The sequence below is a fragment of the Melanerpes formicivorus genome, unplaced genomic scaffold (assembly GCF_026170545.1).
Source record: "Melanerpes formicivorus ecotype bairdi unplaced genomic scaffold, bMelFor1.0.p_v2 SCAF_74, whole genome shotgun sequence".
Lineage (NCBI taxonomy): Eukaryota > Metazoa > Chordata > Aves > Piciformes > Picidae > Melanerpes > Melanerpes formicivorus.
The window spans coordinates 1,171,556-1,186,779 of record NW_027142426.1 but is presented as its reverse complement, the minus strand read 5'-3'; the positions used below and the strand labels follow the sequence as shown (position 1 = coordinate 1,186,779).

At 36.4% G+C, this 15,224-nt stretch overlaps 1 protein-coding gene across 16 annotated transcripts in view; it reads left to right on the top strand.

The window, feature by feature from the left end:
* Positions 1 to 15,224, top strand: part of ERC2 (ELKS/RAB6-interacting/CAST family member 2) — a 461,566-nt gene that overhangs the window by 61,400 nt on the left and 384,942 nt on the right. For 12 of the 16 annotated variants that reach the window (XR_010990493.1, XM_068163678.1, XM_068163682.1 and 9 more), the window contains exons 3-4: positions 328 to 351; positions 1,007 to 1,423. Coding sequence is in view for 15 of the 16 variants with exons in the window: in XM_068163678.1 (XP_068019779.1) it covers positions 328 to 351; positions 1,007 to 1,423 (441 nt within the window). In the remaining variant the exon portion in view is untranslated. The remainder of the gene's footprint in view (positions 1 to 327; positions 352 to 1,006; positions 1,424 to 15,224) is intronic. The other 4 variants (XM_068163671.1, XM_068163676.1, XM_068163673.1 and 1 more) reach the window with 1 other exon arrangement.

The window sequence follows — 15,224 nt, the reverse complement described above, 5'->3', positions numbered from 1 at the left end:
TTTAGGACAAGTTTCTGTGTTCTGAAAAAAACTTAAAGAAGGAAAGAACATTAACATAAAATAGGAATGCTGATACTCAGTGTGGGAATGATTATTTCTAATCCATTTTTCTTTGTCACATCTATTGAGTCGAGTCTGTCTGTAGTTTAGGTTTGTATATTTGAGTACTGTGAAGCTGTTGGTGCCTTTCTGTATAACCCAATAAAATTATTTTTTTTCTGTTGAAGGTACTTTTTGTTGAATTCAGTTCTTTCTGTTGAATCTGCTTGCATCTGACCTTTGTTTATGTTGATTTTGCTTCATTTTTTCATTTACCATGCTGTTCAGTTTTTGGATGCCAGGAGAACAAAGGTTTGTCCACTATTTGCAGTCAATTTATTTTTCAAACTTCAGTATTGCTTCTTGGGTTTTTTGTTTTGGTTTATTTGTTTGCTTGTTAGAGATACAGTAATCCTGTTTACTAAACATGTTTCATAGCTTTAGTTGCCAAAATAAAAACCCCCAAGCCCCCCCAGCCCCAACTTGGCCCCTCCCCAAAGCCCCCTTCAATTATAGGGAGTGCTTTGATTGACTTCATAAACAAAAATACTGTTGAGCAACATGAAGGGTATCTTTAGTCTATGAAGTAATTTAGAAAACATGGAATACTGAGTCTTTCACTACTTAGGTACATATTGACTGTACTAATGGATGTGTCACTGCCTAGTGTTTGGGTTTGTTGGTGTGCTTTTCTTTACAATTTATTTTATCTGTAGCTGACACTCTTTTGTGTGTATGTGTGTTTGTCTTTTTCTTTTTTTCTTTAGAACCACTTGAAAGTTACCATTACAAATACTGCCACATGCATTTGCTATTTTCTGAGGTCATTTGATATACTTTCATCACTGATTCTAATGAATTTTTGTAACAGCGTACAACAAAAGTTTCATCAAAGATTAACCTTGCATTCAGATCCTAAACTGCCTTTTTTTCTTCTTTATTCTCCCCCTCTCCTGCTTTATTTCAGCATCTGCAAATGACAATCCAGGCACTTCAAGATGAGCTTAGAACCCAGAGAGACCTTAACCATCTTCTTCAGCAAGAAAGTGGAAACCGAGGAGCTGAGCATTTTACCATTGAGCTCACGGAGGAGAATTTTCGAAGACTTCAAGCAGAACATGATAGACAAGCTAAAGAGCTCTTCCTGTTGAGAAAAACGCTAGAAGAAATGGAGCTTAGGATTGAAACACAAAAGCAAACACTAAATGCCAGGGATGAATCAATAAAAAAGCTTCTGGAAATGTTGCAAAGTAAAGGTTTGCCATCCAAAGGAATGGAAGATGACAATGAGAGAACTCGAAGGATGGCAGAGGCTGAATCTCAGGTTAATCATTTAGAAGTGATTTTAGATCAGAAGGAGAAGGAAAACATGCATCTTAGAGAGGTAATGAAAAACTCATTTATTTAAAAGATATTGTTAAAGTACTTGCTGCAGTTTTAGAAATGTAGAAACCAGATGTTCTTTTTCTGCTCTCATTTTTTTAATTTAAAAGATAAGATGCATTTGTTTTATATCTGTGATAAATACACAACAGACCTACATGACATATGAAAGCAAGTATAAGAAATTATGAAAGAAAGATAATTGTATTTGAGGCTTCTTGTTTCATGTGTTGTTGCTTTGTGGGGTTTCTGAATTTTTTGAATTTGGATAAGTTGGTGCTTGGCATATGAAGATGAGAACTACTGAAGAGGGAAGTAGCACCTTTTGCAGCTGTAAACTAAATAGTCATGAGTGCATGCACTCTACTTTTGTGTTTAATATTATTACCCCTTGTGGTGAAATTATTATTTAAACACGTTTTGCCTTCCATGTAAACAAAGTCTTCTGCCTGTGTGCAGTTCTAATGTATTTTCATGTCTGGTACCCCAAATTTTTAGGTAAATATGCCACATAATATTGCCACATTAAAAAATGAGTGTGATGGCTGCGCTGTACATTAAGAAATCCTTAATTTGATCCCACTCTCAACCATATGCCCATATGACTTGGGCATCTTTGGGGTGACCGAATTAGTACTATACAAAGAACTCTGGCCTGGTGTCAAGCCTATCTGCCTCTCTATATTTCAGCAGTCCAGCATTAAGCAAACATGACAATGTGAGTCTTCCTCACATTGCCTCCTGCTGAGAAGGATGAAAATTACAAGAAGGTCATGTACAAGCGACTTGCAGTAAAGGAAATTGGGATAAATGTGTTTGTTCCCTTAGAATCTCAGCAACAGCACAGTCTGATTAAACTTCCTTTCTAGTAAAAGCACCAATTTGCCTGGCAGATCAAAGCATGAATAAAATGAGTACAAGAGCACAGAAAACTGTTATTGGCTCTTGTCTATCATGCTGTATGAATACTACAGATTAGCAGCTATTTACATCTACAGAATGGTGTCAAAAGATTTTCTTTGGACAAATTCTTTCATATTGACCTTATGGCTCCTTTAGCAGGTGTGTTTTTTCCTTCCCCACCACCGCCCCCTGGTCTTCTCTAGCTTGGAACATGTTCTGAGGACTCAGTGATATCTGTTGCCCATCTGAAGCATGGAAACTGGAAAATTTGCAAGGCACAATTGATACATTTCAGTGCAGTTTTCTTGTGGATCCTGAATATTTTCAAAGAACTTTAATTAAAAAGTGATGGCCCATTAATGAAGTCTGAAAGTTGGTGGATCCTGGTGGGAGTTGTACAGTAGTCAAGAGTAGTGAGAGAAATAAAACTAAATAGCGCTTGAAAAGTAGATGAAATATAAGCTTCCAAGTAAGGTCCTTGGGCATCCAATTTATTGATTAGTGCAAGGAATGCTGAAATGAGATCATATTGCTAATTATAGACTGAGCATGTTTCTCCCGTATTTATCCTGAATTAGTTTTATGTTTCAGAGTTTCCCCTGGGACTGTCCTCAGGGGCCAGGAAAAAAATTATTTCTCCCTCAGTTTATTTAAGAAAATAGAGATCATTTTTCTTCTGGAGTACTGCAAGTATAGAATGAGTTTTACTGGAGTTTCTGCTCATGGCATGGTGATATGCCTTAGTAATAGAGCAAGGTTTAAAAATATCCTAGGTTCGCTGTCTGGAATCTGTCCCTATTAGATTGGCAGTAACTTTCTAGTGATTGGGAGATTTTGGCTAACAATTTCCTTGCTATTATAAATTGAAGGCTCTGGGTTAAGTCTGTCTCCAGCTCTCTTCCTGTGGCACATGGTGTTTAGCCTTTTGCTGTCTTGCTGTGGGAAGGAAGTTGTCTGTATGCTTTGAGGGGAATATCAGATCCTCTGGATAGTTTTATCTATTTGTTAAAATTCCAAGTGGATCAACATTTGATCTTTGTGTGTGGTTTAGTAAGTCCTTGTTATTCTGCAGTGCTTGTTTGAATTGTTGTCACTGCATAGTCGTCATCCTGCCCAACAGTTTTCCAACATGAAAAACACAGGAATTACTGCCTTGAATCTTCTGTGGTAGTCTCCTCAGTGAACAGATATATTTAATTTTACTTTTTTAACTAGTGTTGTTTGTATGGTTTCATCCTGACTGGTTGCTGTCTCAGTTCTGTCTTGGTCTCCCTTTCTTCTCCCTTTCCTTCTCCCTTTCTTCTCCCTTTCTTCTCCCTTGCTTCTCCCTTTCTTCTCCCTTTCTTCTCCCTTTCTTCTCCCTTTCTTCTCCCTTTCTTCTCCCTTTCTTCTCCCTTTCTTCTCCCTTTCTTCTCCCTTCTTCTCCCTTTCTTCTCCCTTTCTTCTCCCTTTCTTCTCCCTTTCTTCTCCCTTTCTTCTCCCTTTCTTCTCCCTTTCTTCTCCCTTTCTTCTCCCTTTCTTCTCCCTTTCTTCTCCCTTTCTTCTCCCTTTCTTCTCCCTTTCTTCTCCCTTTCTTCTCCCTTTCTTCTCCCTTTCTTCTCCCTTTCTTCTCCCTTTCTTCTCCCTTTCTTCTCCCTTTCTTCTCCCTTTCTTCTCCCTTTCTTCTCCCTTTCTTCTCCCTTTCTTCTCCCTTTCTTCTCCCTTTCTTCTCCCTTTCTTCTCCCTTTCTTCTCCCTTTCTTCTCCCTTTCTTCTCCCTTTCTTCTCCCTTTCTTCTCCCTTTCTTCTCCCTTTCTTCTCCCTTTCTTCTCCCTTTCTTCTCCCTTTCTTCTCCCTTTCTTCTCCCTTTCTTCTCCCTTTCTTCTCCCTTTCTTCTCCCTTTCTTCTCCCTTTCTTCTCCCTTTCTTCTCCCTTTCTTCTCCCTTTCTTCTCCCTTTCTTCTCCCTTTCTTCTCCCTTTCTTCTCCCTTTCTTCTCCCTTTCTTCTCCCTTTCTTCTCCCTTTCTTCTCCCTTTCTTCTCCCTTTCTTCTCCCTTTCTTCTCCCTTTCTTCTCCCTTTCTTCTCCCTTTCTTCTCCCTTTCTTCTCCCTTTCTTCTCCCTTTCTTCTCCCTTTCTTCTCCCTTTCTTCTCCCTTTCTTCTCCCTTTCTTCTCCCTTTCTTCTCCCTTTCTTCTCCCTTTCTTCTCCCTTTCTTCTCCCTTTCTTCTCCCTTTCTTCTCCCTTTCTTCTCCCTTTCTTCTCCCTTTCTTCTCCCTTTCTTCTCCCTTTCTTCTCCCTTTCTTCTCCCTTTCTTCTCCCTTTCTTCTCCCTTTCTTCTCCCTTTCTTCTCCCTTTCTTCTCCCTTTCTTCTCCCTTTCTTCTCCCTTTCTTCTCCCTTTCTTCTCCCTTTCTTCTCCCTTTCTTCTCCCTTTCTTCTCCCTTTCTTCTCCCTTTCTTCTCCCTTTCTTCTCCCTTTCTTCTCCCTTTCTTCTCCCTTTCTTCTCCCTTTCTTCTCCCTTTCTTCTCCCTTTCTTCTCCCTTTCTTCTCCCTTTCTTCTCCCTTTCTTCTCCCTTTCTTCTCCCTTTCTTCTCCCTTTCTTCTCCCTTTCTTTTTCCTTTCTTTTTCCTTTCTTCTTCCTTTCTTCTTCCTTTCTTCTCCCTTTCTTCTCCCTTTCTTCTCCCTTTCTTCTCCATTTCTTCTCCCTTTCCTCTCCTTTTCCTCTCCCTTTCATCTTCCCTCTTTTTTTTTTTCCTCCTTTTTTTTTTCCTGAGAATGCTTTTAAAGTAAACTGAAACTGGGATATTGTTATTGACATACATTCACAAATTTTTTAATGTTTGCTTAAATTGTGTTATTTTTTTCTATATCTTTAGCAAAATGTTTGTTATTCTAGAACTTCATCTAAAATACTCTGCTTTCTCTATTTTTACAGGTTGGAGTATAGAGCTCATGTGTTGAGTATATTTCTGATAAACAAGTACATTGTCAGATATAGCATACTGCCTAATCAAATCCTGAACACTTGTTTCTGATTTTAGTTAGTTTTTCTATTTGACTTTCTGCCACTTGAAATGAGTTAAGGAAGATAAAATTCTTTGTGGCAGCAAATTAACTTATTCAATGAACAGAATTTTCTAGTGTGTCAGTTTGCCCTTGCAATGATAGATTCTGCTGTAATCTCCAGTGGAAAGAGTGCTATCTATGGGGAACAAAAAAGACAAGACATGGTGGAAATGAGGTTGACTGTAGAAAAAAATAACTGAAGACTTACTGATTTTCTACAGCCTCAACACTACTTTTAAAAGCATCAATAAAGCAACTTCTCATAATCAGTGCTGTTGGTATTTAGTTTAAAAATACTTTCAATCAGAAGGTTTTCAGTTCTTGAAATCTGATTGTGTGACATCCTCCTACCTTTTCAATCCTAGCTGAAGAAATGCCAAAGATATATTTTGCTGAGCTTTTGAACATGCTTTCTTCTATTGCAATCATATATTTCTCCCTTCTCTGCATTTCTTAGTTCTTTAAAATAGCACCAAACATGGAATCTGTCTTCTGTTGTTCCTTCATAGACTTTTAGATTTCTCGTAGTGGTGAAATAGGAAGCTAATGGATGAGAAGCAGTAGAAAATGTTTTTGTTATTAATAATCACTGGTCGGTGCAATTTTGACCAAAAAAGAGAACTGAATGTTGCGAAACAGAAGCAACTTGTGAAACATTGGTGACTCATGTCTCCAGTCGCTCTCAATTCTGTGTCCTTGACCTGGTCACTCCTAGTATTGATCACAGTAGGAACTGAATAGTAAAGGATGTGTTCTTTGCTATTCCAGAGATGATTCTATCTATCTAGTGAGTGGTTCAAAGTTTACTTAACCGGATAGAGATAAATAACTATTCTTGTTGCCCTTCAGTCTCTCCCACTTTGTCAATTATGCAGTGTTTCTTACATTATTTTTCTGCCCGTGCCATGTAAGCATGCAGAAACCAATATTCTAATTAAATGCCATGAAGATCACTAAATATATATTCCTGTCAGAAAACACAAGATGCCTGCCTTAAAGTTCTTAATTTGGTCATCACATGTCTCTCTTAGAATTTTAAATAAACATTTCTTTCTATAACTTTTGGAGAACTGTAGGTAATATGGTGATTTTATCATGTGGAAATCTAGCACAGATGTTTGGTATTACTTTTTTTAAACATAGTGACCACACATTATTTACCCTAAGTACCATTAAGTATTTTTTTATTATTGCTATTAAAAACTTGCCTTAGGCAAAGTCCCACTAAATCTCTAGTAAAGTCAAATGTTAAAATTCCAGCATGTATTTTATTATATATACATACATGTATATTGTACATGCCCTCTCTATATAACATACAATTTCACTAAAACAGAATCTGAGATCATGTAGGCTTTTATATATACAGTTTAACTCTTATCTTGTATGTATTCTTAAAACAGTGTTGTTGCACATGGTTTAAAGCTACAGCTTTTTAACGCTTGGTAGAAAAAACACCACCGGAGCTTCTTTATTATAATTTAAAGTGTACTTCTAAACTTCCAAGGTTTTTTAAACACTTGCTCTATCTTTGAACTCGGCTTGGTCAAATAATGAAGGCTGCTGATAGGATTTGAACTGCCATCATGAATTAGTTATTGCATGTTTTTAAAGTTATTAATGGAGCAAAGTTCCTTCTTTCACTGTGAATAGAACAGATGCCTTATGGACTTCGTGTGTTTACTGTAAATGTCTCACACTGGAGCCAGTAGTAATTTACTAAGGAAATGCTTTATCGACACCAAACGTTTCTTCCCTGAAGTTAGTTGTATAGATTAACAACCATTTTAGACTGAACCTCTTTATTGGGTTAGTGCCTCTTTTCCTTTTATTTCTCCTGGCTCGGTTCAAAATATTAATCTTATCAGTTGCTATAAAGATGATTACTTTCTATTCAAAATATCAATAGTAATATATATTTGTAACGTGACCCCTTAAGCATACAGAAGGACTTTGCAATGTTGGCAGTCAGTCCAGACATGAGAAAGTAGACAGAACCAGATTGTGCTCTAGAGAACAATTACTACTTCTAGCATAGTCCATTCAGATTTTGTTATTCTCCATAATTTTTACCAGGGTAGTTGGTTGCAGTAGTTTTTATAAGTCCACGTGGAGGATTAGAAAGCTTTGTTCATTTAGAAATCAGTTTATTTAAAGACAGGATTGTTCTCCATGACAACATCACCACAACATCACCAGTAGTTTGTAATCTAGAATATGAGAAAACTATCAGTCTCAGAGCAGCAACTCCAGAAATAATTTTAGGAAAAGAGAGCATTCAGAGGTTCATAAATTAGATGTGAGTTTTTTATGTTTCAGTATGTGGAGGTGATAAATCTTGACCCTGACAGCATTGCTGGAAAGTGCATCCTTTGGAAGGTAATCTGGGAACTGTCTTGAATTGCTGTAAAAATTGTTGTCCTCGGGTGTGAAAATGCTATCTTTGCAGGGCTGTTTGCTCCGTTCATATTTACACTTTCAGGCTGGATGTAAGCATTTCAGAGACTAGCCAATAATGAAATAGAAAAAATGATAATTTTTGGTTTCTACCATAGGTTTTGTTTAATTTAATCTTTTCTCTGTTATTTTTTATTCTATAAACTCACTGCTATTCATCTGTGTGGCAATAACTTTGTTACACTATAATGTAATCAATCATCTTGTTCATATGAATGACAACAGCTTATGTGTGTAACTCACAGCTCTGCTATGTTGAGAGATGAATTTGTGGGAAGGAAGGAGTTGGTTACCCTTGAATTCCTATGTGTGCTTTTCTGCTTTAGACTCTCTGAGTGAAAGAAGATGTACCTAGAGGGTAGTTAAGCCGTGGAATATCTTGCCCAGAGCGGCTGAGCAACCTTATTGGGCAGAAGAGATACAAGATACAGATCATAAATCACACAGAATTTATGCTCATAGAACAGTTTGTTATGCTTAGAAGTGCATTTGAAGCTATTTGGTCATATTATGTGCTATCTTCATAGTTTATTTTACAATTATGTTAGTGTAGTAATTCTGATCCCATGGCTGAGACTTTTCTTAGAACAGTCATATTCGGAAAAGAAAAACTTGTCAGAAAGAATGTGGAAACTCGCTGCTTCTAACAAAAGTGGTACTAGACTGAAAGTGATTGCATCTCCTTAGTTGCTCTGCACAATGTAACAGCTAGACTGTCTGTCTGATAGAAGCTGTTTCACTGGATCTATTCAGGGACAGCTTGTATTTCTACATTTTTAGTGGTTCTATGTTGTTCATATAAAATATAACGAAATTAAATAACAGAGGTGAAAAGAATTATCACTGAAGATTAAAAAACATTCAGAAACCAAAACAAAGCACCAAATTATTTAAGATATAGTTTTATTGTGCTATAAATTATTACATCTTGCATCTCACAGGGATCTTCCATCTCAAAATTGAGGAAATACTTCACAGAAGAGCATGAAAGTGGCTTGTATAACTGAAGTTCTGGAACTAAATATAACAGAAATGCCAATCTGTTCACTGCTCTGTGTTGCAAATAAATAATGTCTGCATGCCTCACAGTTTATTTTAAAGAAATTTTCTCTCAGCATCTTTCTTAGTGTAAAATTCCTCCTCTGTAGATGAGGAAAATGAAGCAGAAGGTAAGCCAGCAAACTGTCCAAGTCTTCTCAGAAAGTAAGTAATGAATGGGGGAAGAACCTGCATGAGTTCCATGTATAACCCTAAATCACTCTTAATCATTTAAGTCCACTATGCAGATGGAACTGCAGTAGCTGAAAAAGGGTGCCTTTATTCAAATACTTGAATTTAAAATAGAGGACTATTTTAATCTGATAACATTTAAACAACTTTTGTTTAAAGTATGAGATACTAGAAACTTCTGTAAGCAACTACAGTCAAATCACCTTAAGGAGGAGACAGCTGGAAATGAAAAGGCTTAGCAAAAGGGTAGTGCTGATAGTTGTGTGAAGAGTAGGCCCTGGTTAAGAGTGTTTTCAGTTGTTAATTTAAGATCAGTTGTGTGATTGGAGTGGAGGTATTGTCATTAGATGTGACATCTCCAGTACAAGCAGTGCTCCTTGCAAGAACCCTGTTTCAAGCCAGACAGACCTGGAGAGTTTATCAGATTACCATTTCTGCTTAGTGCAAAGCAGCCAGTATTTTGTGTATTTTGAAATGTCAAGGGGATCAGTTCAATTCCAGATGTGGCCAAGAGTGTACATCCTTAACATTTGATAACTTTCTGTTGAGTTACAAGCTTTATCTTGAGGGGAAGATCTACTAGTCTGAAAGACTATCGCTTTCTATTTTCCCTCTATTATTTACTGTCTTTCATAGTCTTGTAACATCATGCCAGCTTATTTTCTGGTAAAAGAAGTGTAGATCCGATTACATAATATTAATAGAGGTTCTAAGCTAGTCTTTGTATATTAAGTAATAATAAAAGGGTGTGTGGGAGTGTTTCAAGTTGATGTCAAATAATTACGCTTCAGTCAAATGGGTTCTTACTTGTATGCTGAATTGTTGTATCACATTCCTCCAATCTCCTGCTTACACTGGACACGTGCAAACAATGTGTCCCACGTTTGCTACTCCTAGCTGCATTTTATACTGACTGAATCTAGAGGGTTTCTTCAGCTTCCTTTGGGGTGGTAGTTGTTGGACAATGTTTAAATCCAATATTAGTCCAATATAAGATACCATTGATTAGTGATATGGTCTCTTATGGCAGATACTGTTTTCCTAAAACATTAGAAGCATTACAAAGAATTTAAGACCATACTCTTAAGCAAGTGTTAGAGTTACATATTTATGTTAGGTGCATATACTCCAACTTGAAATTAGTGTCCTTCAGCCAGTGGTCATAAGGAATTGGAAGCACCAGATATATTGTTTTATAACACCCTAGAAGGAAAATCAGTATGAAAAATGATTCTGTCATCCCTTTAAGTAAGGGCTACTGCTGAATCTTTTTATAGCTATGCTTTCTCACTGTGTGAATATTTCCAGAAGAATATTGGCAAAAGAGACTGAGAACAATAATCTCAGTTATTGTTAAAGTTGCTGTAAACTGTTATGTACTGCCTCCTGCATCATCTCACAAGAAAACATTAGAACTCTGTTGGAAAATTTTGTAAAAGAGTAAATTGAAGAACACTCATTGGTCTAAATCCTTTATACCTATATATCTCCAAGGGCAGTGTAAGATTAGCCCCATTATTTTCAGGGCTAGTCTTCTAAATTATAAACCAAAACTGCTATTTCAAGCACGCTATATGTTTTAGCTGGGATTCCTTTGCCTTAGGAATCATATAACCTTTACCTGAACTAAACCCTCAGGTACTGTACTCTTATGAGCTTGACTTCCAGAGAACCAGAACAGGCTAGCCTCCTGCTAGAGACCACAGACATGTGTGTATGTGTATACACACATTTTTTCCTTAGTGTGGCTGTAAAGAACAGAGAGAAGAAAATTTATTTTCTCATCTTTAAAAACCCCCAAATTTGCCTGCCTCCCAAGTCCCCTAAAAAGGAAATACAGATTTTAATTTCCTAACCCTTTTCCTTGTATGAGTACAACATGAGTTCTGCCTTTGTATACGCATGGCCTATCTCAGTACTAAAAGTGGAATTGTATTCCAGGCAGTAGAATACAGCTCTTGTAAACTCTTCCTAAAATTTCACCTGAAACTCAGTCTGATGAGGCAAAAGTGTGATGTTAGATTAAGCCATCTAATTAATCAGTATTTCTAATTTAGTGAATAGATGTATATTTCTTGTTGAAACAGTCTGACCCCTGTCTCCAGAAGGAACGTATAGCCTTTGATCTAGTGGAATTAGAATGTAACTGGTCACTAGTTAGCTGATCATATCCTAATTTCATACATGCAATGTGGATTGTAGGTAATTTTATTTTCTTTTGATAACTTAAGCCTTTCAGTCCAACTTGATTGTAGAGCTCTCAATATATTTATTTGCAACTGTAAAATTTGATGAGTATAAATATGTCCTGTCTCACTATAATGAATATATATTCACTCTGTGAGTTGAATGACATCAGTGGGATTTATTGAGTGATTTAAGAATAGAAGGAATGAAAGAATTAATGAATCTTCATCTGGTTACTGTATGGTAACTGCTTGGTTACAGTGGTTGGAAGGAATTTCACTGTAGCTTTTCTGTAAATAGAGCTGACTTCACCTGCTTGGCTTATCTCTGTTTAGCAACAGCAAATGTAAACATACTCGTATGTATTTCAGTTGCTCTTCAGATTGTTTTCTTCTCCCTAAAACATAAAGCTTAGTGAAACAAACAAAACACACCCAGGTTTTTTTAGAGCCATATATACAATGAAAATATTCAGAATAGTTTCTGGTTCTGTTTGTTCTTGTGACTGTCATTTCTAAGGTTAAGGACAGTATTAATATAGGCAGTTAAGTGATCTTGAAAGACTACTTGCTATTACACATATCTGTGCTGTTTGAGCCCTTGCCTGTTCCTTCCACATTCATATGAGAGAGTAGATCATTATTCCTACTGGTCTTTTAATAGTTCTTGTTGACAGAAACAGTGACAAATAGAAATTATATGTGATCCAAAGAAGTGTGAATCAGAGGTGATTCACTAATTACTGAAAGGAATGTATGTGCTGTACCCTATTGTAGACTGTAATGAAATATCATTTTGGGGGGAATGTAGAAAGACAAAACTGTAGTATTCCTACTCTGTACATGCCAGAGGTATAAAATGTATATCCAGTATGTTCTTTATTGCTCTGGTTTTTACACAATTGATGTGAATTTGTTCTATTTAAATACACACTTTACATGCTGTCCTAGACACGATACTGGAAGTATAGTCCAAGTTCCACTGATAGAGTTCAAAAGGAGAAAAATAGTCTAATAATTGACATAGAGAAAAATACTTATTCAACTTCACTGCTATACTTGGTAATTGCAAACAGATTCTTCTTGGTGGTGTGTCACAGTTCTGGCTACTGTCTTCCTCCATTAACAAAATTCTTACACTGCTGTTGCTCTGCTATGCTGGCAATCTGATCCCTAAGTCACTTCAAACAAGCATTTCTTGTGAAAGTGTTCCAAATGGAGCTAGTAAAGGGACATCTTTCTAAAGAGAATTTGCTTCACACACTGTTCTTAAAATCTGCATGTGTAGAATGCATTATTTTCATCTGTTACTAGATAATTAACAGCTATATGTGTATTTCTTTAGTCACACTGCTTTTATGATCTTCGGCTCTTGACACATTTATTTCCCTGGATATATATTTATTCACAAAAATATGTGGATTTTAAGTTTTAGATTCGTAGCAATGGACACAAGCTAAGTGATGTCTTTTTCTTTCATTCTATTTGATTCAAAATTAAACTTTGGGAAAAGTATTCCCTTAATACCTGATCTTTACAAGGAGAACTTGAGAAATCTCAGTTCTTGATATCTTTTCTGCAAGTTCCTGAACATAGTGACCTAATTACGTTTCTACTTTTTCATTATCAGCTGAATTTTTACAAGGTGTATTAACTAAAGCTGTGGTCTTGACTGCTGAGCAAGAAATAGTGTATTGTTTACTAGACATTTTAAAGCATTGGGGGGGGGGAAAAGTTATTAATTTGTGCCCTTATTTGCCACACCATTTTGTGAATATTGATAATATTTTAAAATTGAAGCTTAACTGAGTTCAGATTTCTCTTCTTCAAGTGAAAGATCTTAATTCCTAGTGTATATAATCCATAAAAATCAGTGTGTTCTGCAGCATTGCTTTTGACAAGCAACAATTGATTGGTAATGAAGTAAAGCATTTTCTATGGCAGTCAAATGCAGAATAAGTCAAGTTATGTATGGTTTGGTTATTATTGTTTTTGAAGTGATGATGCTTCTTCAGTTGTTGACAACATATCCCACTTGCAGGAGAGCTAAAGTGCTGTACGTTAAAAAAGGAGTGTTTGTACCAACAGAAAAGAAAAACACATTTTTTTTCCCTGCCATACTTCCAAAGCCTGTTTCAATTCTGTAAGGTCATAGATCTGTCTAATGTAGAAGAGGGTTTAGTAATTTTGATCATGTTAAATGAACAAATAACCAATGACATGTTATGTAAAGCAGTACATACTAAAACTTCTTTCAGAAATAACCATACAGCTATTATGATTTTGCTGTTCTTTTGCAGAAGTGTTCTCATTAAAAGAAACATTTTGTGTTTTCCTAGAGGAGTTGTTCTATGAAAACTGGAGACATGGAGAAACGTAGTATTTTCATATATCTTCTTGTTGAGAGGAGAAGATTAAGTTTAAAAAGCCGCAATAATAAATCAAGAGTAGAGTGTATTTCTGTCTGATTTTCTTGCTTTTCAAAGTTCTTTCCTTTTAAAGTTAGCAATGAATTTATCATCTGCTGTCATATAGCTTTATAATTAGTACTTTGTGGTTAACTTTTTCTGTTAGATTTGTTTTTTTTCTGTTAGTGCTTCTGCTTTCATATCTTTCTTTCAAGATGCTTGTGTAAACTATTGATCAGAATCCAATTGTATAGTTTGCTTAAAAACAAAAATGGGAGAAAGTGTCTCCTGAATAGTTCTGATGTTGGCATTTTGAAATACAATGGGAGCATGATAAGGTTTATGAAGACCTCAGTACAGCTGTGCATATGCTTGTGTGAATAGTCCCAGTGAACATTGTATGAAATGGCACAGCATGGGGAACAGTATCAATTAAAGATCTAATCTTTTCTCTCCATACATCACAAACCAATCCCCACACAGGGAGATTTGTAATGGGAACTGATAAAAGTTAGTAATATACTTTATAACAAATGCTGTGTATTTCCTTAACACCCAACACATTCCTGAACACTTCTTTTCTGTTTACATACACTTCACTTTGTTTCCTCTGGAACAGTTAGACTTCCACAGATGTGCCTTTCCATGGGTATGCAATGTGAGATTTATGAAGGTACAGACTTCCAGGTATATAAAATTAATGCATCACTAGAGGTCATAGACATTCAAATTATGCTTGCCACTTGAGTGTCTTATGATTTGCTGAGACCTTAGTAGAATCATAAAATGCGTTGGGTTGGAAGGGACCTTTAAATGTCATCTAGTCCAAACCCCGCTGCGGTAAGCAGGGGTGTGCCCAGCTAGAGCAGACTGTTTAGAGCCCCAGCAAGCTAGACCTTCAAGTGGGATACTAAGGCAGGAGTAGCCTGTAGACATGAGAAACTTTGTCATCCTGCAGTTTGTAATGTAACAGCCCCTCAAAAAATAAATTTGTGGATGGGGTGGGGGGAATGGAATAGAGGGCTTAAATAAGTGCTAAGATCGATTCCGAGCCTTGATGTGAAGGCTGTAGGGTTCTGTGGTCACTAGATGGCACCCGTGAATGAGGATTGGCTCCTGGTTTTCACAGATGATCACGTTTTATTTATTTTTCATCGCTTATTTACAATGCTAGAATGAAGAGGAGGCCTACTTCATTTAAGTTTTGTGGAAAGACAGTTTCACAGAGCAGGCTGTAAACTGATTCCAGTTCAGAATCAAAGTAGTGCAGCTTTCTGAAGAAAAAGTGAAATCAGGAATTCAGTCTGAAGACATTTGTGGAACTTGGAATTTGCTTTATGATCCTCTGACATGAAAGTTAATGTATAGATATAGCCTTCAGGATTCAATACTTCCTATAATTACTTAATTATGTAAAATGAACTACCTGACATTCGGTGAGAAGGCTTGATAAAATAAATTATAAGATGCAACAAGATTTTTTAAAAGCAAATTTCTTGTTATCACTGGTAGAACTTAGAAATCTATGGTTCAAAATTTAATCTGGCATCTACATGAGGTAATAATTGTTCCATTAT